The sequence below is a fragment of the Leptodactylus fuscus genome, chromosome 6 (assembly GCF_031893055.1).
Source record: "Leptodactylus fuscus isolate aLepFus1 chromosome 6, aLepFus1.hap2, whole genome shotgun sequence".
Lineage (NCBI taxonomy): Eukaryota > Metazoa > Chordata > Amphibia > Anura > Leptodactylidae > Leptodactylus > Leptodactylus fuscus.
The window spans coordinates 116,618,022-116,642,712 of NC_134270.1; the positions used below are offsets into that span (position 1 = coordinate 116,618,022).

A 24,691-nucleotide genomic window follows, 5' to 3' on the forward strand; every position below is an offset into this window, starting at 1 on the left:
TTTGGTTCCTAATAAAAGAGCAAAGTTTTATCTGAGACTTACATACTGTATACCTTATGCAATTGTTCAATGGGGAAGATTTTTTTTTAAAATTAATAAAAATTGATGCAGTTCTCTGCGTACATAGAAGGGCCCTCAGCCCATAGAAAGTAAGTACTGAATTGGCCCACATAGTGGTGTTGGGTTTGTATCCCAAACCTTCCCATGATCTTTAGACTGAAGACACAAGTTGGAGGATTTTGATAATGTGCACAGGTCTATACTGAGAGCACTGTTGGCAGTTGTACAAGAATTATACAGTTTCTTAATATTTCTGTTGCACCATAGACGGTCCCAGGCACCAGAAATGGAACGACTAGAGTAAATTCCATGTGTAACTCACACTACCCTAATCCCCACCTTATTCCACCAATTTATGAGGTATAAGGGGTGACACAAGTGTTTGAAGTGCTTATACATCGGACCGGCCATTTATATTATTAAATATTTTTTATTTTTTTTTAAACGTCCCTTAGTGCTATTACGCAAATACCTTTAACAGTGTTTTGAGTGATTTCTGGGTTCCTCTCACTCTTCACCCCTCCCTGTCTCCCTAGCTATCCCTTCCACTACTATCTCTTTCCAACGAATAGCCTGCCCTTCTACCCGATTATACTTACCTGTCTTCTTCCTGTCTAGGCTTCATTCTGCAAGGAACGGCTCCTCCTCTTTTGTGACTCTGCCAACGTGCAGCAAACCCGGCACTGTACTGTAGCCCTCACTCTATCTCTATTGCGCAGGCGTTGGCAGCAACTTCAGGCTCCCACGTTTGCACAATAGAGATGGAGTATTGGCTTTACTGCAAAGTCGGGACTCAGGCTCTTTTGCACACAGGCGGACAGACGTCATTGAAGGAGATGGAGCCATTCCCTGTATAAGGAAGCCTGGACAGGAAGAAGATAGGTAAGTATGATGGTGACGATGGGGCGGGGGTAGTAGAGACAAATTTGTTTCCAGAATCAGGGAAACAGATCATCACCGGATAATCAGAAAATGTCCCTGTGACCGCCCCAGGGGTTTGGGTAAATATTAGAGATGAGTGAGTACTATTCAAAACTCCTGTTTCGAATAGCACGCACCCATAGGAATGAATGGAAGCGGCCGGCACGTAGACTTTACCGGCGGCCGGCCGCTTAACCCTCTGCGTGCTGGCTTCTTCCATTCATTCCTATGGGTGCGTGCTATTCGAAACAGGAGTTTTGAATAGTACTCACTCATCTCTAATATTTACCCATACCCCTGGGGCAGCCATTTCAAATAGTACTCGCTCATCTCTAGTAAATATATATATTTGCTTAATTATATCATTAGGAGGAGGGAGGGTGTTTAATTTTATCCTGAATAACTCTTTTAAAGGGATTCTATCATTTAGAAACCCTTTCTACAATAATTACATGTAGGAATAACCTTAAGAAAGGCTATTCTTCTCTTACCTTTATTATTTTGATCCGTGCTGCCATTCCTGAGGAATTTCTTCTTTCTTCCTTATGCAAATGAGTTATCTTGCAGCACTGGGGGTGTTCCCAGTGCTGCTTGAAAACTCTACAGGGACAACCTTTGTCTTCCTCACCGCCTTCTCTCGCACTCCTTCTCTGGGTCCAAAAGCGCTGACTGTGCATGTCTGTCGGCCATTCTCCTGTGGGTCGAACGAGAGAGGCCACAGCAAAACGGGGCCCGTGTAGGACCTTAGCCAAACAGACTCAATGTATTTTGTTGCGGTCTTTTGCTACAATGTTTTTTTTAGCTGTGTTTCAATAAATGGGGCTTTACCTTAAGAATAGAACACTTGATTTTAGAAATTTCATTAAAAATATGTACAAGAGCAATAACTGAATGTAATGCCACAATGCAGTGCATACTGGCATATTCAATATTAAATCACAGTATGAGTAGTTAATGCAACCCATGTACACCATTCACACTAGATGGTATGAATTAACTAATGGTGGTGTGCTGTAGAATTGAACATGCCAGTATACACTGCATTGCAGCATTACATTCTACACAAGCTATTTTATTGAAAGGTCCTCCACCTCAGTCACTGACTTGTTTCATCACCTGCTGAACTTCCTTTTCTTTCTTCCATGGTATTTACTCGCTTAGTACAATATATATGAAAGAGGTCCTGACTCCTCACATCAATCAGTAAAAAGCTATTTTGCAGAAAAACACATAAAGTTGTATTCATGATATCTGTTAATTTATAAGACTTCTTTTTCATATGTAATAAAGGAGTAAATGAACTTATTATATGCACTTAATGGGTTAGCCAGAGGGAGGCGGCATTGAGCAAATGAAGTCTTTAAGGGGTCTATTAAGAATGAGTAAAAGAGTTGCAGGGTGTGAACATGGGATGGGGAGGAGTTGCGATGACTATACTTGGTACTTACACTCCAGAGCACAGCTGATTGTCAGTATACCAGCTAGTGGGGGTAAATGAGACAAGACACAGCTGTCTCTCCCCCTAAATTCTGAGTGGCAATGATGTCCCTTATATACAGAGGTTTGGTTCTTGTGTTATGGATCTCTTCTGTAAGCTGCGGTAAGTGGAAAGAGAATTTCTATGAGATCTATAGATTAATTTGCATTTATATTCATAATGATGTATGAATACCCACGTGTTAATGCATATATGTAGACTGTAAGTTCTTAAGGTTAGTAGTATGTGTGTTTATTGTGTTACCTGTCTATTAATGATGTGAAGTCTGCGGTTCTCCAGATTTTGAGATACTACAGTTCTGGCATATTAGAAACCACTGGGAGTTGTAGTTCCACAATCTTTTATGGTGTTGGAGTATACTGTGATGTGTGGATCCACATTAGATATCACACAACTTGTTGCATCAAAACAGCTGGCTATGGAAAGGAATGCTGAGAGCAGTAGTTCTACTATCACTAAAGATTAGTAAGAGCAACATGGAATGTCTGTATATGCAGTTTAATTTTAGAGATGAGTTGAGGAAAAGACATGATACATGGCCCCGTTAAAGATTTTGGGGTCAGGAGCTTTATGTTCTTGTAATTTGTTTGGATGGTTAGATAGATAGATAGATAGATAGATAGATAGATGATAGATAGATAGATAGATAGATAGATAGATAGATAGATAGATAGATAGATAGGAGATAGATTTAGATGGATAGATAGATAGATAGATAGATAGATAGATAGATAGATAGATAGATAGATAGATAGATGATAGATAGATAGATAGATAGATAGGAGATAGATTTAGATGGATAGATAGATAGATAGATAGATAGATAGATAGATAGATAGATAGATAGATTTTTAAGGAAATGGACTGCTACTGTAGATATGAGATTTTTCTGGGTTCTATGTTGGAGACCTGTATAGAGTTAAGGATATATATATATATATATATATATATATATATATATATATATATATATATATATATATATATATATAGGCAGGAACAGCCTTTTCTCATGTCCTCAGGCACGTTTCTATACTGTGTATGTCATTGTTTGGCCAGGCTCCATGTCTGCATGGGAATTTACAGAAGTGATGTCAAGCCTAAAGAACATATACACCCTGTTCTACAATATATTCCACATGTTCTGCATTAAAGTTAGTGAGATGTATGGGTTGAACCCCTAAAAAATGGTCAGATGTTATGACAAGATAAGAAAAAAAAATCCACAAAATTCATGCCCGCCCCGAACTCAGCCCTGCTCCACCCACAGCCACATGTGGCCAGGATGTGGCGCACAACTGGCACAAGAAATGAACTAGAGCCAAATGTGTGCCACATTATCACCTATATACTCCAGAAAACTGGCAGAGCTGGGTTAATAAATTTACCCAATCAATCTAGTGTCTAGTGTCATTTGTTAATTATTTAGAGCATGTGTCACATTAGACATCAGAATTTATCATAGCAGATACTGATTTATTGTATGAGATAAGATCACCAACATTCCTGGTGCGCTTACATAAAAGTTGTATCTCAGAAATGTTGTAATTCAGCCTTTGAAAGTGAGACATATACCAAATACTATACATTTGCTTTATTATACATAGACGAAACGGACTACATTATACATATAATATACTCACATACCATGAAAAAAACATACTATACACATGTATATTATTATACGTAAACTACATTACACATATATTATACACATATATCTTAATTATACTATATTACAAATATACAGTTTTATGGCTATACATACATACTATGCGCTATACACACACTTGATACATTTTTAACTGTATACACATACTATGCTACACTTATACTATACACTATAAACAATACTACACACATAATACATAAATTCTATACTAAGGCTATGTGCACTGGGTGTCCTTTTGCCACAGATCCGTTAGACATTTGCCAAATGGAAATGTTCTGCAAACCTGACTTTTTCATTCAGCAAATTCATTTTAAAAAAATGGACACCTGATATACACCCGCCAGACACTATTACAGTTAGTGGGGTCCTTTAGGATCTGTTTGTGTCTGTCTTCATTTCTGACATCAGAAGGGCCATTTTTCCATTCTTCTCTGACGAACCAGAAGAATGGACTTACTGGTGCAGACATGAATTTAGCGTAAAGGTATTCTAAACTGGATTATGACACTTTATATTGTGTTATTGGGTAACAACAGAATTTATTTGGCAAAGTCAGTAAAAGTCAAAGGCAAAACGTCAGTAAAAGTTGTCAGTAATCTTTAGAGGGATGTATTCCCCCCCCCCCCCCCCCACTTTGGGAGACACTTTCAGATAAGACAAGATAATCCTTTAATAGTTCCACAGTGGGGAAATTTCAGCACTTTGTGCATATGACAGACAGCTGAGACAGATAAGTAGTTGGTACCAGAATGCACACTTCACAGTAGAAGAACCACATTGTCAGGGTATTAATTTCACTTAGATATGGCATATTAAAACCGCCTGACTCCACAACCAGCCTGTCCCTATAAGCCAGGACGATTTCCTTCACTCGCTGTACGCCTTCAGGGGCTGATTATAGCTCCCTCCATATATACATTGTGTAATGTCTGAAGGCTTATTATAATTACTTGTCGCGTTAGAGAAAATTCCCACATATATAATGGCAATGACCTCGCCCATATCTAACCCACTGTGTCATTTTAATGAAAGTTTGGGGATTTTTGTGGCAGAAATTTTCTGTAGTTTTTGTGCTAATGTTGGTAAAGCACTGCTGAACATCCCTTACAGGAACAATGCTAGCAAACCCAATCTTATTTCTTAACCCTAGTGCAAAACCTGAGGGGGTGGAACATGACACAGACATTCCATTTTCAGTGTTCAATGTTGAGAAGTCAAGTAGATGATCTCAAAGGTGACTGACAGACTCCCCTCTATGAAGTGCACACAGAGATAGCTGTCAATCATTGGTAGGACCGCCTTCTTGAAGTCTCAAAGTAGAAAGAGCAGAGATTTCAGTAGATGAATAACAATGTATATTGAATCTTTACCCATACATTATATATCAATCTGCTCAGCTCATCCTGCTCTATAAAATGTTCCCTATAGATTGCATTGCATTTTCCATGTGACAAGTTCCTTTAAGCTCTGACTTGGCTGACTTGGACATAACAGAGTTCTTCCTGAGCAATATTAAAGGGATTCTAGGCTATTCTTCTCCTACCTTTATTATTCTGATCTGCACCGCCATTCCTGAGAAATTTCTTATTTCTTCCTTATGCAAATGAGTCTTCAGAAAGCACAGGGGGTGTCCCCTGTGCTCCTCAAAGACTCTCCAGCGACACCTGTCTTGTTCCATCATCACACGTATCATCAGCTGGCAGAGCCATTTTCCTGTGGCCGAACGGTTGCTTGTATAAGAAGCCACAAGAAAATGGCTAAATGGACATGCACATTCGGCACTGCCAGCTGATGACGCGTGTGATGACGTGGAGGAGAGGCGTTGGCGGATCAAGATAGAGGCGTTGCTGGAGAGTCTTTGGGGAGCACAGGAAAAGCCCCCTGTGCTTTCTGAAGACTCATTTGCATAAGGAAGAAATAAGAAATTTCTCAGGACTGGCGGTGCGGATCAGAATAACAAAGGTAGGAGAAGAATAGCCTTTCTAAAGGCTATTCTGACGTGGTCTTTGTAATAAAAAAAATAAAAAAAATAATCCCTTTAAACACTTTGATACCTGTCAAGATACTGACTGTCTGATACAAGACACCTCATTGTAACTAATGCCTTGTGCTCAGACAGATACATGCATTCATAACTGAAATTGTCCGGGTAACAACATTTGATTGGGTCAGATGAATTGGCTGAAAATAAAGATTTTTCTTTGACCAGGTGTTTGATAAAAATATAGTATTTAAAATAGGCGTAACAGTAAGAAAAGAGAGGTCCTTGGAGAACAGGGGGACAAGGAGAGGGGCTACAGGAAGAGGTGGCCATATGAAATGTGGCTTAGCAAACTAGAAGAGCTTGTTATGTGGCTTTCACCGCTAATAACTTTTGTTTGCTTTGAGCGGTGGTTGTGCAAGGTCTTGTGTGCAGCATTTCTGGAATATTGGCTGAATGTTTACTCCTAAACTACATTTCAAGAAAATAAGGATTAAAAGGATGATTTCCATCAGAACAACACAGATACATGTAGTGCTAAAGTGTAACTAAACTTATGGACAACTCTTGTGTCATTAATCATTTTGTGATATACTTTATCAATAAATGTTGGCCGCTTTCTGTGAAATCCTGCCATTAATCTGGGAATGCCCTGCTTTGGATCTTCCTTCTATGAGTTGAAGTCTACCATTTATGAATGTCTGTCATTCTGCAATATATTTTATGCTGAAAATCACTCGATACCTAGGACTTTTCCTAGCAAAATCAGCTGTTTGCTGGGGCCTCAGAAGCCTGGCTCATGGTGATCAGCGGTTCCCATAGGAAAGAAATAGGATGTGACTAGAGATGAGCAAGTACTGTTCGGATCAGCCGATCCGAACAGCACGCTCGCATAGAAATGAATGGACGTAGCCGGCACGCGGGGGGTTAAGCGGCCGGCCGCCATCAAAGCGGAAGTACCAGGTGCATCGATTCATTTCTATGGAGCGTGCTGTTCGGATCGGCTGATCCGAACAGTACTCGCTCATCTCTAGATGTGACAACTCCTTTTATAATATATGGGAATTTAATGGCTTTATGTCTTAGATTAATCTAACACCATGTTATAAGTTATTGTTTAACTAATGATTACCTAATATAGGTATATTTTCAGACTTGCTTGCTTTAGTCACAGAGTATTCTACTATTGCAGGACTGGAGGGAATGTCAGATTGTCCGCTATTTGTTATCAGGCTGCTGTTTATGGAAGTCTGTCAAATGACATTCTGTAATAAAACAGTCAGATTCTAACACCAACGTTGTAGCATCTGCAGCTTTCCATAACATTTTTAAATAGTTCCCTCTACTCCATGCAAGATCGCCATGTCTTTACTACATCTATATACATGTTTGTTATAAGTAACATGTAACATATGTATATTTCAGCCTCTATCTGCTCTTCACGAGGTGTGAGTTCCTGCCAGCAGTGCATAGCTGTCAGTCCAGTATGTGCTTGGTGTTCACAAGAGGTAAGGTTCTGTAGATTTGTAGCTTATTGGGCACAAATATGTATGTAAAGTGTTAATTTGCAGAAGGTAGGAATGTGTACCTCTTCATCGACCTTACTATGATTCAGTTGATGCACTATAGAATATTGCACTATTGTCGTAGCATTATGTGTAGTTTTTGGCTTCTTGTAGCTGTCTGTTTGGTTGAATATGCACAGCTCTCCCTCCCTTATTCCGTCAGTGGTCTGCAGATCCTTCCCGCTTTCCTTCAGCCTCCTAATAAGGCAATGTTTCCCTGGTCTCATACTACACGTGGGGCTGCGTCTCCCAGACAGATGTAACAGTGAAAAGTCTGACATTGTGCCAGATCCCCACCCTCAGCTCCTCCAGAACATCTCACATCTGGGAATCCTTGTACTTGTAGCTAAGCTTCTACTGAACAAGCTTTGGTTTATATGTTTAAGTCATTCTTTAGATATTCGGCGACCTCTTGGGGATAGCAGAACCAGCTGGACAGAATGGATTTCCTACGTCTCCTATTTCACCTTCCAAAAACTTCAACCAAACATCCTTAATTCATACACTTTGCTAACAGTGGGGGGACACCAAGTCAGTAACCCTCTTTTGTTAATGTTAGGCGTAGGTACCATGTCCAGTCCATGACAGGTGGGCCAAGCATATTTCAATGGGTATTGTATATTGTAGGGTTGCTCAATCCGCACCTCCCCTTCTGTCATAAAACTACAATTCCATGCATGCTGGGATAACTACTACAAGCAAATGCTACAATGATGTAATATATATATTTTTCTAAACAACATAATTCCTTCATTTTGACATGGTGATACTCATGCTGTAGATATCCCAAAACAGCAAGAAATGGCAAAGCCCTCTTATAGCTCACCAAATAGTGGGGGATGACTGGGGGGGTGACAATCAAGGGAGTACTTTGTGATCAACTTGTCATCAAGAGACACTTTATCAAGTAGGCATTATCTAAAATGGAGAATCCTTTCATGGTAATTCCAAGAATAATGGACCTACTGCTGTATCCATTTTGTCTAACATGTATAAGAGTCCATCATACCCCAATGTGCCTTGTGATTTGCACCTCAATACATAGTCAGTTGTGTATTATATTGTGTATTAATTGCTACAATTATTCAAAAATGTAAAACCACAAACCACAAGTTCCAATACTGTTGTATATTTTTAGCACAGACTTCCCTCTATATTTCTCATTCAGTTGGATGCACACGGAATGTTTGTGTCACATCATTTTGTAATAAGATTTTCACATGAATCACTTGATGTGTGGTCATAACAACCAAGCAAGGACTTTAATTTAGGATTTGATGGCCCACAAAGCTTAATGCAGACAAGTCATGTACAGACCCTAGGTGAATCAGTTGTTTGTCTTGAGGATCAGTTACAGCTGGGATCACATATGGACATGCCTGCATAGAAAATTCCTTTATTTATTTTAAAGAGACAGGAAATTAAAAACTGCCTATAATTGTTTCATAATGATAACCACTAGAAGCAATGAGTGAAAACAATAATAAGCAAAGAAATAGTCAAATAAATACTAGGAATAGATCATACCATACTTGCGCAGGCTCTCCAAAGTACACAGTGTGCTACCCCTGTGTGTGAGCTGGAATTCATGAGATGACTCTGCTTATCTTGGCCTAGTCTGCACAGCAAAGTTGATAAGTGATCTAACAAAATAAGAAGTTTCAGCCTATTAGGATTGCTTTAATGACAAATATTTAAAGATTTATAGTCACATAAAAATCTTAAAAAGATTTAAAAATGTTTATAATAAAATTTAAAGTGAACCTGTCAAGTGGGAGCAGCTTTAACCTATTCACACTGTTCACTTGATAATCAGGCTGTCTGGTTGTGATAGACATCTCTCTTATAGTCCCCTCATTCCGGTCGCAAGAGAGGTATCAAACGCCCTGAAGAGGTGTGATTAGCAAAGGGTTAACCTGCAGCTGCTCCGCCCACAGTGACTACTTAGGGTTATTTGTATATGACCTTTTATTCTGTCAAACATCACTTTGCTGCAACAGAACGATTACAGAGGGGCAGCTATGGAAAAGGAGTTACTTGATCCTGTACATGATGGGGCCGGGTTCCCTTTAAAACAGTGTATTCCTATTATTTTTATGATATAATCCTTTTTAATCTAAGGGGTTTTCTGTCACTATATAATATAACAAAGCAGATGTTTGAGATGTGCGAATGCAAAAAAAGAGAGAGGTCCTATCAAAACATAATAAAACTTTTATTAAGATCTAAGTAATGTTAAATACTATACATAGACTCTTAAAGCCAAAAAGTTGTACATAAACTTCCAAATAGGTATCTAAAAGTGGAAATTTAGATGTGCAAATGCGTGTCCATCACATGACCATGCAACATGTATCATATGACAATGGACTGGGTTTTTATACACTGGAAGTAAGCAGAATAAACAAAAGCAAGCAGAGATCTAGAAAACCATGAGGGATTGATACAGAAAGTATATTGGAATATTGTACAACTTTTTATTATTTAGACAATAACATTTGTCTCTGAATATTGGTTTTAAAGTGGACAATCCCTTTAAAGAATCTACCGAGCTACATGGTCTATAATGTCAAATGTTTATTCTATGGACCCAGGTTCATTTATACATTTCTATCCAATGGGAACCTGTCCAAAGTGAGCAAATGGATATATATATATATATATATATATATATATATATCTTGCTAAATATAAACTTGTCCCAATAGGTGATCTGGGGCATATAGTTATCATTATTATTATTAGTAATAATAATAATAATAATAATACATTTTATTTATATAGCACTAACATATTCATGTACACTTTAAAAATTGTAGGGTTCAAGTAAATCTATATACAGATATACACTGCCCCTGAAGAGTTTAAATTCACTAAATTGTAGGTACGCTCTGAAAAGAACATATTCCACATGAGTACCACCAAAAATAAGTCCAAGGCATAAGCTGACGAAAATAAAGGAAAAAAATCCCTGGGTCTGAGTGCTATCCGTGAAAAGCACATGTTGCTCTGCGTTTCAGCTGTAACCTAATGGGCGTCAAATTGAAAATATCTAGTTTACTGACATAATGAAAATGTGCTACTCATCTGATATGCATAGAAAATGTGCTACTTATTACTACAATTAAAAAAGCATGCATTTAATAAATAAAAAAGCTCCATGTGAACCCACTGGGGCCCAGGAGCTTCAAGTTACCCCTATGGGTCATTGTATGGTTAAATACAAGAATAGTTCTACCATATACTATACTTGTACTAATAATTTGCCCATTGTCTATGGTAAGAAAATTATCAGGTTGTCAAAATTGGGTGTATTATTGGGAAACAAATAGAGATATTGTTCATTTGTCGGATAAGTATAAAACGTGGTTATGGGCTTATTACCAGCAGAGGAGATGAGAACACATATACACTACATACAGTATGGTACATATGAACAATAAATGAAGCATATATTTAGCTGCTCCTTTAGTGACAAAAGTCCTTAAAGTAACAAATATCAGATTGCTGGTTGGATAGTTACTTCATTTAACAATCAAAGAGAAATTCCAATGTTGTCTATAGGCCTCTCCCAACATCTTGACTCCTTCCTGCCGTCTCACCTATATACTTGTAGCCGCAGGTTATCTAGTTTACAAGCCTGTAACTGCACACACATGGCTGATAGTGCGTGGGTTCCAGCTGGCTGCAGAGGATATGTGTCAATCAGGTAAAACATTCACATATAGTTACTTGTGTGTGAAGAGTAACAAAGTTGAATGTAGATGTTAGAATGAGGCATCACGACAAGGAGTAATAGACTAGTAGGACATTAGCTCAGAGGGTGAATGACGCTATGTATTACTTGGCCTGTAAAGGAGGAACTTCCTGTCTCATAATACAGACAAGTACTGTATAAATACACGCACTGATTCACAGACGTACAGGCATGAGTACTCCATAATGTATGAAATGTATACAGGCACACAGATCACCCACCGCGCAGAAGACTGTCCAAAAACAGAAGGCCTGGAACTTGCCTGTGTGTTTGATGGGGTCATATTTTATGTTACTCTTTGTGTCACCTTATTCAGTTTACGCTTATATGTCCTGACTAGGACTCTAGAAATATAGGCACTATGATATACATGACACAAATGACAAAAAAAATAGGATGTCCACTTTGGATACACTGTTTTTGTTACAAGGGTTGCCAAATACTAGGATGATCAAAGGGTGTCCCACTGCTGAGAACCTCAGCTTTCATCTTTAATATGTGTGAGAACATGGCAGCAAGTGTTCAGATCTCCTGCAGTGCTAACACAGAGGAAGTGAACAGATGAACAGATGTTCTGGGTAACCCAGAGAGAGGTACTCTGTCTCATATGTGAGGGAGATCCTCTCCATGTTACTCATCCCTTAGCCAGACTAGAGAGTGTAGGATCGTCTCTTAATCTGAAGGACCTGACCTGTATTACACAGACAAGACATTGATTCCCCCTGCAGGTCCTATTAGACACCTTGATAATCAGACCAAATATTGGGAACATATTCCAAGGAACACTCATTCCCAATAACTGCCCTATCCAATCGGTTGTTTATTGGCTGACTGCATCTCCTATGCAGCAAAGGGTGCTGCCACACAATGTAGCCCCGGCTGCGAGCACCCAGTGAAACTTTTATTGCCTGTTCCATGTTACTAGCTGCCTGGCTTTGTGGGTTATCATGTTGCCAGTAACAAAGAGCAGGCAATAACCAATAAATGTTACATGTGTTTATCAAGTGTTTTTATATACCAATTCCTGGACCCCTTACTGATCAGCTGATCTAGCCATGTCTGGTGCCAGTAGCTACTGCATAGGAAGGGGTTGAAAACAGCTCTGCACCTATTCAAGTACTTTAATAGGAGAAAAACAGCTTCGGACACATCAAGAATACAACTGGATCAGCTGAATGACCTATCCTGTATACAAAAAAACACCTAGGCTTGTGGGGTAAACCCTTTTAGATGGGGCTCCACGTTGCAATTCATGCTAATCCCATTCACACTTTGCAAGTAAAAATCTTGCAACGGAAATGCTGCAATTTCAAAAACCCAGGTAATTTTGCAAATATCAGCATATTAATTTTACCTATGGAAATGCTGGTGTTTTCCATATAGGTATAATAGAAGTAGAAAGTACACAGAGGAAAACTCAGACTTTATGTGAAAAATGCAGCAGAAAAAACACATGGGCCCTTAGCCTTAAAGATGTAACGTTATTGTCAGCGCATTGCTATGTTTAAACTGATAATCCATCCAGTTGAATTGGAAAGAAACAATTGTGGCAACATGCGGAGAAACACTTAATAATATTGGATAGATGTTTTTTTAATCAGCTTGGTCTTTTATTCAAAGGGGTAATCACAAAATTTTCCATATATGTTGGATAAATACAGGTCTCACCACTGAGCCCTGCACCTATGACGTGAGAGGGGGGTCCACTAAACACATCACACCTGGTGAGGCAGCTACTGCATCCAGATGGAGAATAAGTAGAGACTAGAGATGAGCGAACACTGTTCGGATCAGCCGATCCAAACAGCACGCACCCATAGAAATGAATGGAAGCACCTGGCACGTACACTTTGCCGGCGGCCGGTCGCCGTGCCAGGTGCTTCCATTCATTTCTATGGGTGCGTGCTGTTCGGATCGGCTGATCCGAACAGTGTTCGCTCATCTCTAGTAGAGACATGACTAATTCTAGAATATGCAAAGAAACAACTGAGCACTCTTGCTACTTCTTCCTACTATAATTGACATGTCTTATATATCTACTGCTGTTTTTCAGGATTTTGGAATAGGAGCTTCCCGCTGTGATACAAAGTCAGCCCTGGAAAGTAATGGTTGTCTTCGAGAGTACATTGAATACCCGGTCAGTGAAATCGACTATTCAGTTAACCAGCCACTGAGTGACAAGGGTTCAGGTGGGGAGACAGAAAAAATCACCCAGATGTCACCACAGAAGATAGAACTGCATCTAAGACCAGGTAAAGTAACATTAAGACATCTGTTATCATTTTGTGACCCATCAAGTTGATTTTGAAAATTCAGTTCCAATTTGTAAATTAAAATTCACTTTTTCTTACCAGAGTTGAGAATGGTCACAAATAATGTCTATCACTCTGGACGACCTGAAATATTCATGCATTACATTGACAGTTTCTTGAATTTAATAAGAACTATGTGACATTTGCTATTTGGTGGTGGTGGTCCACAAATGTCAGCTGAATATTAGACAGCCTCTTCATTGCTTTATGATATTCCTCCATGATATTGCAGGAATGGCATGCTAAAGTAGGAAACACTGCTTATTTGGGGAACATTACATGCCCTTCTATTACTATATCCTATATTGTAAACAATAGAAGTTTCCAATCTTTAAAAAAAATAAAAATAATAATAATAATGATAGACAGCAATAGCTTTTGTGATAATATACATTGTTTTGCAGATGATTCTAAGGTCTTCACAGTACAAGTTCGGCAGGTGGAGGACTACCCTGTTGACATCTACTACCTTATGGACTTGTCTTATTCTATGAAGGATGATTTGGCAAATATTCAGACACTTGGCACTAAACTAGCTGAAAGAATGCATAAAGTGACCAGCAATCTACGAATTGGTTTTGGAGCTTTTGTTGATAAGCCCATGTCACCTTACATGTATGTCTCTCCTCCAGAGGTTATCGCCAACCCATGCAAAGAGTGAGTGCTAAGAACTTCTTCACCTATTTTAGATTCAAAGCAAATGTAGTGTGATAATATGATATGTTAAAGGGGTTGTCTGGGATAAATTAAAACTTTACCACTAAGCTAAACCCCTCCCCCTGCCTAACTTCTAATTTACTTCCTTTAAAAAAAAAAAAAGTATATTTAGCCATATTCCTAGGTAACTACTCACCAACGCTCACTTCCTCTTCTTCTGCGCAATAGATTGCCGGCAGATGTAAAAAGAAGCAGTGTTCTATTGCTCATGTGTAGCTTCTGCCGGCATTCTGTTGCGCAGGCACCAGTTCAGGTTCCCAGGTGCGGGCAGGGGAGGGGACAGCGGCACCTCAATGTCTTCTCCAAGACGAGAAGACAGGTAAGTATGATGGGGGGGGGGGGGGGAGGAGGTTGGGGGATTGAGTTAGATAGCTAGCTAGGTAGGTAAGGCTAGTAGTCTGCGGGCTAGCTAGGGAAACAGCGAGGGGGGTGGGGTTGTGAGGGGGGAGATCTGAGTGAACTGCAATGCATTATGGTAGTTGTAGGCTAAGACAGCAGGAAGCTACCCATGCAAAAAAATGCAAAGGACACCAGGAGTTCCCAGAGAAAGCCAGAAATCACTCTAAACTCTGCTAAAGGTATTTGGGTGCACTTATTAACCCATTGATAGCACTAACAAATGTTTTGTTAAAAAATTTTTTTGCCTGGAAAACCCTTTTAAAGGAAAACGTTCCATATAAGAATCAGCAGTCTCCAATTATTATTACAGTATGGTTTCTATACTTTAAGGGAGCGTTCACACTACCGTCGGTGTCCGACATGTAGTGTCTGCTCCTAGTGTCCGCTCAAAATCTGTCACGGACACTAGGAGCGGACACTAGATGTGTCCGTGACACCTGTCATTCACTTGAATGGGCATCGGGTGCGTTCTTTTGCACTCCGTGCCCGTCCTTCCCTGTCCGCAAGAGAAGATGTCCGACTTCTCAAACGGACAGAGGAACCCTGCATGCAATATTGACAATATTGGTGACAATATTAGTTATAACTTACAGTGCTCACGCTGGGCTTAGGAGTCCATTGGGTTGTCCTACTCAATGATTGACAGCAGTGGTGTAACTAGGAATGGTGGGACCCAAAGGCGAACATTTGACATGGTGCCCCCCAGCCCCCTGACTTTTCCCCGGCACAAACTGCATTCCTGCACACATTATTATGCCCATTGTGGCCCCTGCACACATTATTATGCCCCATAGTGGCCACTGCACATATTATTATTCCCCACAGTGGCCCCTGCATACACTATTATGCCCCATAGTGTACCCTTCACACAATATTATGCCCCATTGTGAACCACCCATGAACAATTTATTATATTATTATTGGTATAATGATCAGAGACCCAGGGGAGGTTCCAAAAAAAAAAAAAAATGTTACTTACCTCTCCCTGGCTCCGGCACACTCCCCCTACTTTCGGCCATCCTCAAACAGGTGTCACCAAACAGGCCCGAAGCCTTCTGGAGCACAGGAGAGATAAGTAACACTGTTTGTTATGTTCCCTCACCTTCCCTGGGCCTCCGTTCGTTATACTCTGGGGTCTGAAAAGACCCCAAGTTAAATGATAGCAGTGTTTGTGGGGGTTCACGGGCCCATGGCCTCACTTACCAGTCCTCACTCCTGAACAGGCGACCGTGAGCAAGAGCGAGGATCAGTAAGTAAAAAGGCCCGATACCTGCTGGGGTTACTCCAGCAGGTAACGGCCTATTAAAAAAAGTCAAAAACAAAAAACATCAGGGGCCCACCAGACCCCCTAATGTTCCAGGCCCTGTGGCAGCCGCTACCACTGCTATCCTGATAGTTATGCCCCTATCTCTGTAAACCTCTTGCACAGGAGAGGCAGTAAGTCATGAATAGGAATCACATTTGACAACCAAGCTCAGAATGAGATGTATATGAATAAATCAGAAGTTTTACTGAATATTTTGCACTGGATTTTAATGGTGGAAGGTTTATTTCAAGAGAATGTGGTTATTGATATGGATTATGATTTAGTAAATTGGTAGTGCATACAGGGGCATATACAAGGGGGAGGGGTTACATAGTTAGTACTGTCCCCCTGCCCCTTCAATGCAAGATGACCACTACTGTAGCTTTCCTGCTCTGCTACGAACATGATGATTCATCAATATTATTAAAGTCCTGGTGGTCAGCAGCTTCACACCTGGAGAGGGATGGTGGAGATCAGGGAGTTGTGCAGTCCAGTGCTTCCAACTTCCAGTGAACCAGGAAAGGGTTACTGCCATGCCTGGTAGTTCGAATAAGGGGGTGAGAAATAGTAGTAGTAACCCACTTCTGAGTCTCCAGCACTACATTAGCATTCATTGCCTGGATGGAACATCACCAAATGGTTGCAGTGGAGGATGAGTGCACACTAAGGCTCCGTTCCCACGGAGTAACATACCGCGCATTCATATATGCGTATACACGTGTCAGAGTGAGCGCTCAAAACAGATCCCATTCACTTCAATTGAAATCAATGGGTTAAAAAGCCTCCCATTGATTTCAATGGGGATCGGGTGTATGCCAGCACCCATTCAAGTCAATGGGATCTGTTTTTTAAGCCGCTCACTCTGAACGAGTTTACGTTCAGAATAAGCGGAGCGTAAATTCCGTGTGAAGGCTCCCTAAGCGTGTAGTACATTGCAAGGGGGACAATATTGCAATCGAACCTTCCCCTCATAAGAAAATCCTACATACGCCACTGATTACACAAGACAGGACTTCTTGTCTTGAACACACTGGAGCACTGATAGATCAGACATAAACCCAGGAACTTTAATATACAGTATTTGTGCCAGTGATGTCCAAGTTCCAACATGTTGTTTCTCAGAAAACTTGCAGCAAGCACTGACAGTCAAGGAAAGTTGTAGTTTTGTGACAGTCAGAGACATGAAATGACCCGGTGACAGATATCTTTTTACATAAAAGACCCCACTATATACTCCTTTTTGACCTTGAAATTGGAACCTAATAGAGCGATCAGCGGAAAGCTTGTAAGAAGGGAACAGGATTTACAAGGGAAACCTCTCTAAAATACTGTATTTATAAACATTCCAGAGATCCGGAACTCCATCACTTATAAGTAGTCCAATAAGTAGCATTATTGCCTGCCAAGACATTTATTGCTTGCCCTACATAGTAGAGCCCTTACCCTCCCCCTCATTCTTCCTAATTTCTCCTGTTTATTTGTGTTAACACATTCCCAAGCAAATCTCCTCTGAATATTTTCAGATTCTAAAAAGTAGGGAGGTATTGTAAATATTTTAAGACGTGGCCCGCTGCCCATAAATCCCCTAAGACATGCAGGCTGAGAACATAGTGACTGCACAGAGTGGATAACATAGAAGATAATTATACAGACTTGTTAAGACTTCCATGTATAGGTGAGACCATGCATAGTATGTGCCCACGATGTGGGCATGCATCCCCGTTCTTGTGATCAGCGGGAGCTACAGCATTAAGACCCCAGCAATCAGATGCCCAATCCTGTGGATAATACTGTTATTGGATTACTTTGTATGGAGCTGTTATTTGATAATAACTGTATATTGGCATTATCAGCACCATATAGCAGTTTTTACTTTGCCATTATGTGGCACTGCTACTTAGGCACAGTACGGTATGTCAATGGCAGCACTGTATAAATAATGATTAACACAATTGTTTGGAAATATTATTTAGCTTTATGATTTGGGCACCGTACAATCTGACACATAGGCATACCTCCCAACTTTTGAACAACAGAAAGAGGGACAAAATGTGCGGCAAGCATGGCGCGCCACAGCAAATCTAGCTCTGCCCACTTTTATGTTGACTCCTTCCATTCTCATTCATTTTTCATGTCCCCCAACACAGTATAATCCTCCCTCAGTCACCCACACATTATATGTCTCCACATTGTAATGTCTCCCTTCCAACTGCCCAACAGTATTAAGTCCCTCTCCTGGTGCCCCAGTTTAAACATGAAACTGGATCAGCTGGAGCGGGACATTAGCAATGGGGGTAGGTGGAGTGGGCAATAAATAAATGGCAGATGAAGTGGGACATTAAACGGTGGGCAACAGAAGCAGACATTAAACCGTAGGGGTAGCTGGAGGATGACATTAAACTGGGGGAAACTAGAGGCAGACAGGTCTCCCTCCCCCTCCTCGGTTTAATGACCTCTCCAGTTGTCCCCCAGTTTAAGTGCCCCCTTTATCTGCTCCATTTCATGTCCCCTCCTCCATCTCTGCCCCCGGTTTTATCTCCCCCCTCCATTTCTCCCTCAGTTTCATATCCCTTTTCATCTGCCCCCAGTTTCATGTCCCCCCTCCATCTCTGCCCCCAGTATAATGACAAACACACACAGACAGACAGACACACTCTCTCTCTCTCTCTCTCTCTCTCTCCATCCTGCATCTCAGATCCCCCTCCCTTCTCAGTACCTTACACGGATCTCTTCTCTCTTCACTACACGGGACACTGACACGCCCACCTAGTCACATGACCGTGTGATGTCACACAAGGTCCTTGAACCATAGTAAAGCATTCCTCCGATCACCACAGCCTCTTATCTGTTATAAGAGCAGGCGGTGATCGGAGGAAAGATTGATCAGTAAATCATTAAAGGAACTTAGCGGGACATGTAGGGAGCTGCGCGGGACAGCGGGACAGGGGCAGGAAAGCGTGAGTGTCCCGCGGAAATCGGGACGGTTGGGCGGTATGAACATAGGTACTAGAGACCTAGTGCCTCTGCAACCACATTGCCCCTATAAAGATTTCAGTGCTTAAAGGTTTTTGTACTATAAAATCATGGGTTTTCTAGCTGTATATTCCAGAAACTCTGCCTTTTTTTTAGGTTTGGATAAATTTTGCCAAATAGGAATAAAGTTGTATAGATTGTGACAACTAATCCAGGCCTCTGCAGCATGACTCATGTTTCCAAGTTTATATAGATTTCTTCTGAACATATGTGCGTTTACAGCAGAACACGTCTCATTTTACACACTTGAAAAACCTTTCGGAAAGTACAGAAAATAGTGCTAAATTCTGAAATTAGTCCAGTCACATGTAGAAGACCATACAAAGAACTTACTCATCATGGAGTCCTATATTTCCCTGACTGTATTCATGTCGCCTAGTGCAGTATCAAAGGGAAAAAGTAAACTTTAATTAAAATGACACATCCCCAGGGTGGTACATTGTCATCCATGGAAACATATGCTTGCAGTTTGCATGATGAAACAGATTGTTACATGACATAAACTCCTGCTAGTGTGTACCATGTTGGGGCTTTTGGATGCCATGGAGTCACCTACACATAGGTCCATATTAACCATTGTGGTGGATTTGGTAGATCTGTGGATTGTATTGTATGGTTGCCCGTTCTTTGTAATGCTGATTGCTAGGTGTCTTACTAGGGCTGGCTGATCGGCCAGATGTTTTTTTTTTCAGAAGGGGACATCTTGTTGAGACAACTTATTTAATTCTGTTTTAGTTATTTTTTAATTATGTGGTCCTAAATCTACCATCCCAGTGAAAAGAGACGTAATTTAAGGCCCCAGGATATAATCTGTAACAAGGCCTCTCCCTGTACAACACCTTTCTAGAATACTCAGGTCTTGCTATGTGGCTTTCAAACCACCAGGGCCTAGACCTGCTCTCTTTGTAGCCTCTATAGCAGGGGTCCTCAAACTTTTTAAACAGTGGGCCAGTTCACTGTCCCTCGGACCATTGGAGGGCCGAAATATAGTTTAAAGGGATTCTACCATTAAAATCACATTTTTTCTCGATAACACGTAGGAATAGCCTTAAGAAAGGCTATTCTTCTCCTACTTTTAGATGTCTTTCTTAAAGGGGTATTCCCATCTACATAATTATTTTTTAATTTGTAGATGGTTAAAAGTTAAACATTTTTGCAAATTTAAGTAATTAAAAATTCTGCAGAGTTTTAAAGATTTTCTCTAACTTTCTTAGTGGTGACAGTCTGTTCTCTTGATCGGTTGCCATGGATACGACCACCAATGCAGAAACTTTCTAAGGTCAGAAAATCAGCCATGATTTCTTTATTGTGGCCGGGATATCTTCTGATACATGTAGTGTCCCTGCCTGATAACCCAGCTACAATAAGAAAATCATAGCTCAGTCCTGACAAGTCCTAGACCATAGAAAGTTTCTGCATTAGTGGTCGTATCCATGGCAACCGATCAAGATAAACAGACTGTCACCACTAAGAAAGTTAGAGAAAATATTTAAAACTTTGCAGAATTTTTAATTACTTATATTTACAAAAATGTTTAACTTTTAATTCTCTACAAATATAGATATGATTATGTTCATGGGAATACCCCTTTAAGGCTATTCCTATGTGTTATTGAGAAAAAATGGAGATGAATGCAACCGTGGGGTGGAGGGGGACACTCAATTTTCAACCTCAGGAGGCATTCACACTCGTGCTCGGTGTCTGGTGTCTGCATTCTGTTGGGTTTCCATCTTCAGTCCCAGCGAAACTGGACAGGGGATGGAAACCCGGCAGTCACCTTTAAAACCCATTGAATTGAATGGGTTTGTAAAGGTGACCACAAGTGTCCGCCTGTGGCCTCTCCACGGGGAAACCGTTTTTATTAGCCGGACACAAAGCCAGACATGCAGGACTTTGTGTCTGGCTAAAAAATAAAACGGTTTCCCCACAGACAGGCCACAGGCGGACACTGGTGGTCACGTTTTCAAACCTATTCAATTAAATGGGGTTTAAAGGTGACTGCCGTGTTTCCGCCCCCTGTCCAGTTTCGCTGGGACTGAAGATGGAAACCCGACGGAATGCAGACACCAGACACCGAGCACAAGTGTGAACGCCCCCTGAGGTGTTATTTATCCTACAGTAAGATATTATACTGCTTACTTCAGGGGGCACAGGTAGGGTCCGTCCAGGAAGGCAGCAGGCACTAAACCTGACCAGTGTGACCACTGCTGAGCAGCACAGCAAACTGTAGTACAGTAGTGGCTTTGCTTACTGTAATTTGGGCTGTGTCAGGTCAGGTCACGTTGCTAGGGTGACCTGACTGACGAAGTGACGGAGGAGCACAGTCGACTATATTAGGCCAGGCCATGGAGACAGCGCGCTTCACTTTACCTATTGAAGGGCACCGCTCCTGATGTCTGTGCGACCTGCGCTGCCTCCGGTGTCCGCCTGTGTCCTCCTGCCATATCACTTTTATGCAATGTAAGGAGGATACAGGAGGCACTGCTCCTTATGTCTGCGTGGCCTGATCTGCCTCCGGTATCCTCCTTACATTGCATACAAGCGATATGGCAGGGGGACACAGGCGGGCACCGGAGGCAGAGCAGGTCGCACAGACATCAGGAGCGGTGCCCTCCAATAGGTAAAGTGAAGTGCGCTCCATAGCCTGGCCCGAGCTCCCCAGCAGCTTCATTATATATGCACACCTGCCGGCGTTGTCGGCGGGCCGGACAGAAGTGCTGGGCCGCAGTTTTAGGACCCCTGCTCTATAGTAAAGCATCTTGGTTGAAAATTACATTTATAGGTAAGTGAATATGGGGTTTTGCATTCTGACTGACCAGAACTTTCTTATTATCGTACAGCATTTTCACTACCTGTCTGCCCACCTTTGGCTATAAACACGTCTTAGCTCTCACAGATGAGGTGGAACGATTTAACCAAGAGGTTGGAAAACAGCTTGTATCCCGGAACCGTGATGCTCCTGAGGGTGGATTTGACGCTGTTATGCAAGCTGCAGTGTGTGACGTGAGTATGGTTATCTGACAGGGAACAGGGGAGTGGGGGGTTGTTACAGAAAGGTCAGAACTTAAGTTTTATCCTTTTTATAATTGACAGGAAAGAATTGGCTGGAGAAATGAGTCTTCCCACCTACTGGTTTTTACCACAGATGCCAGGACACACATAGCTTTAGATGGAAGACTTGCTGGCATTGTGCAACCAAATGATGGACACTGTCATTTAGGTGAAGACAACCATTACACACTGTCTACCACTCTGGTAAGGAGGAACAGACGGATGAATGCAAATTTCATTCCAATATTCCTAAAGATAACTCTATCCAATTTTTGACAAACAATTTGGTCATATATTTCATTCTCTCACCTAGGATTACCCATCTATTGGTCTCATGACAGAAAAACTCTCACAGAAAAACATTAATCTTGTTTTTGCAGTCACAAGCAATGTCCTAGACCTCTACAGGGTAAGTGAATCCATTCTTCCAAAAACAAGGACACACTTGCCCTTCAGTTGTGTGAACTACCGCACTCCAGCTCAGTTTACTGCAATGGAATCGCAGTATCAAATACAACCTATGGTCAGGTGTGGCGCTATTTCTAGAAGAAAGCAACCATGTTTGCCCACTTCTTGTATAACCTTTTGTTGCTTAGTTGTGACAAAGCATTATAAAAACCTGTTTGTATTAGGGTGGTTGGATTCCAATCACCAGCTCTGGAGGCGCATAAATAAATAAAACTTCCAGAATGCACCCTTCAATCCCAAATATTCAGCAAAATAGCTGATGGGGGGGCCAATCATCCACCTAACAGCTGTCGGACCCCATCTATCCAGTACCATTCTGACATCATCTAACCAACAATTGAAATTCATAAATTGTGACCTCGCTTATCTAGTGCTCAAGCCAACTATCATCTCCTCATGCCAGCCCTTTAAGCAACTTTTTTCAACATTGCATGCATCATACTAAAGTGATATCTTTGTCCTACGTGCACTCCCTTTGAAGCATATCTTCCTTCATGTCTCATAGAAATACAGTGAACTGATTCCAGGGGCCACAGTAGGGACACTGTCTGGAGATTCCAGCAATGTTATCCAGCTCATTGTGGATTCCTATGAGGTAAGACAAACCTTCCAAGTTTCCAGAACATTTACATTAGTGGTCTCCAATTAAGTTGTACAAGTCACAGGTTGGGGGCTACTTATTCTCTTGACAATAGATGAATATTAATGGTGAGAATGCTAACAGTAAAATTTATTTGATCCCCATTACATCATGAGTACAGAAGATTCGCTCCAAAGTAGAACTAGAAGTCCGTGATCTTCCTGAGGAGCTGTCCCTCTCATTCAATGCCACCTGTACCAACAATGAAGTCACACCCGGCCTAAAGTCCTGTTCAGGTCTGAAGATTGGGGACACTGTGAGTATATTCATTTATTTTACTATATTTTCCACAGTGCTTTACAGAAATTGTCAACCTCTGTCTTAAGTAAGGCACGCAATTAAATTCACCATCAGTATGTCTTTAGCGTTTGGAAGGAAGCCCATACAAACGCAGAAAATACACCTCCATGCAGATGTTGTCCTTGGCTGTATTCTAATCCAGGACTCCAGCACTGCAAGACAAGTTATGGTTTATCCAACAATCATACCATGTCTTTGCCAGTTTAAGGCTAGGTTCACACCTCTGCTGGGTCTCCTGTGCTTTTTCTCTCCGCATTTTCTGCCCTTTTCAGGCAGAAACCTGGCAGACCCCATTATAGTCTATAGGGTCCATGGGTTTCTGAAGGTAACTGCTTTTTTTTAAGTAAATAGGGTTTCCATTCGGGGGGTCTCCAAGTGGACCCCCGAACAGAAACCGAACAAAGGTGTAAACCTAGCGTTAGACTCAGCTAATTCAAACTTTTAATTTAACCTTGTTATTTCTATGTATTACCAGACCACAAAGGGGCTAGAGGTGCCAGTTCAGCCTAGGCCTCAGGGAGCCCAAAGGTCCTTCTGGTATATAATAGATATTGGTATTAATAATATATGGTAATTGGGTAATCCTGATGCAGATTTTGCAGTAGAGCACGGGAGCTTCAACTTATGACTGTTGCGTGCCACTACGAGGAGAATGTAGTATTTTATGGCAGCCATACAGATAATTAGATAAATGTTGTTCCATATATTATGTGGAGGACCAAACTAAGCTTGCAAGTAGCTCTCTACTGTAGCTGATACTTGATGGCTACATCCTCTAATACATCTAATACAACTAAGCTGCTAGCTCTATACGTCACTCATATACCTTGTATATTGACATCAAAGTTCAGTTTTTCATGTTTATTTTCAATACCAGATTTCTGTGTGATTCTGCATTCCTACATATGCCTCTTATTGTGCTGTGTAGTAGTTTCCACATGACTGCAGTAAACACTTGTGTACACATGTTTCTTGTTAACTACATCCTCCCGATGAGAGGCCAACCACATC

The 24,691-nt window shown here is 41.0% G+C and overlaps 1 protein-coding gene across 1 annotated transcript in view; it reads left to right on the plus strand.

Annotated features, from left to right (window-relative positions):
• Positions 1–2,457: 2,457 nt before the first annotated feature.
• ITGB3 (integrin subunit beta 3) overlaps positions 2,458–24,691 on the plus strand; it is a 55,311-nt gene continuing 33,077 nt past the window's right edge. The window contains exons 1-9 of the mRNA XM_075277139.1: positions 2,458–2,581; positions 7,558–7,640; positions 13,508–13,706; positions 14,171–14,423; positions 22,062–22,224; positions 22,315–22,476; positions 22,586–22,681; positions 23,246–23,335; positions 23,502–23,636. Of these exons, the coding sequence (XP_075133240.1) occupies positions 2,521–2,581; positions 7,558–7,640; positions 13,508–13,706; positions 14,171–14,423; positions 22,062–22,224; positions 22,315–22,476; positions 22,586–22,681; positions 23,246–23,335; positions 23,502–23,636 (1,242 nt within the window). The 5' untranslated portion in view covers positions 2,458–2,520. The remainder of the gene's footprint in view (positions 2,582–7,557; positions 7,641–13,507; positions 13,707–14,170; positions 14,424–22,061; positions 22,225–22,314; positions 22,477–22,585; positions 22,682–23,245; positions 23,336–23,501; positions 23,637–24,691) is intronic.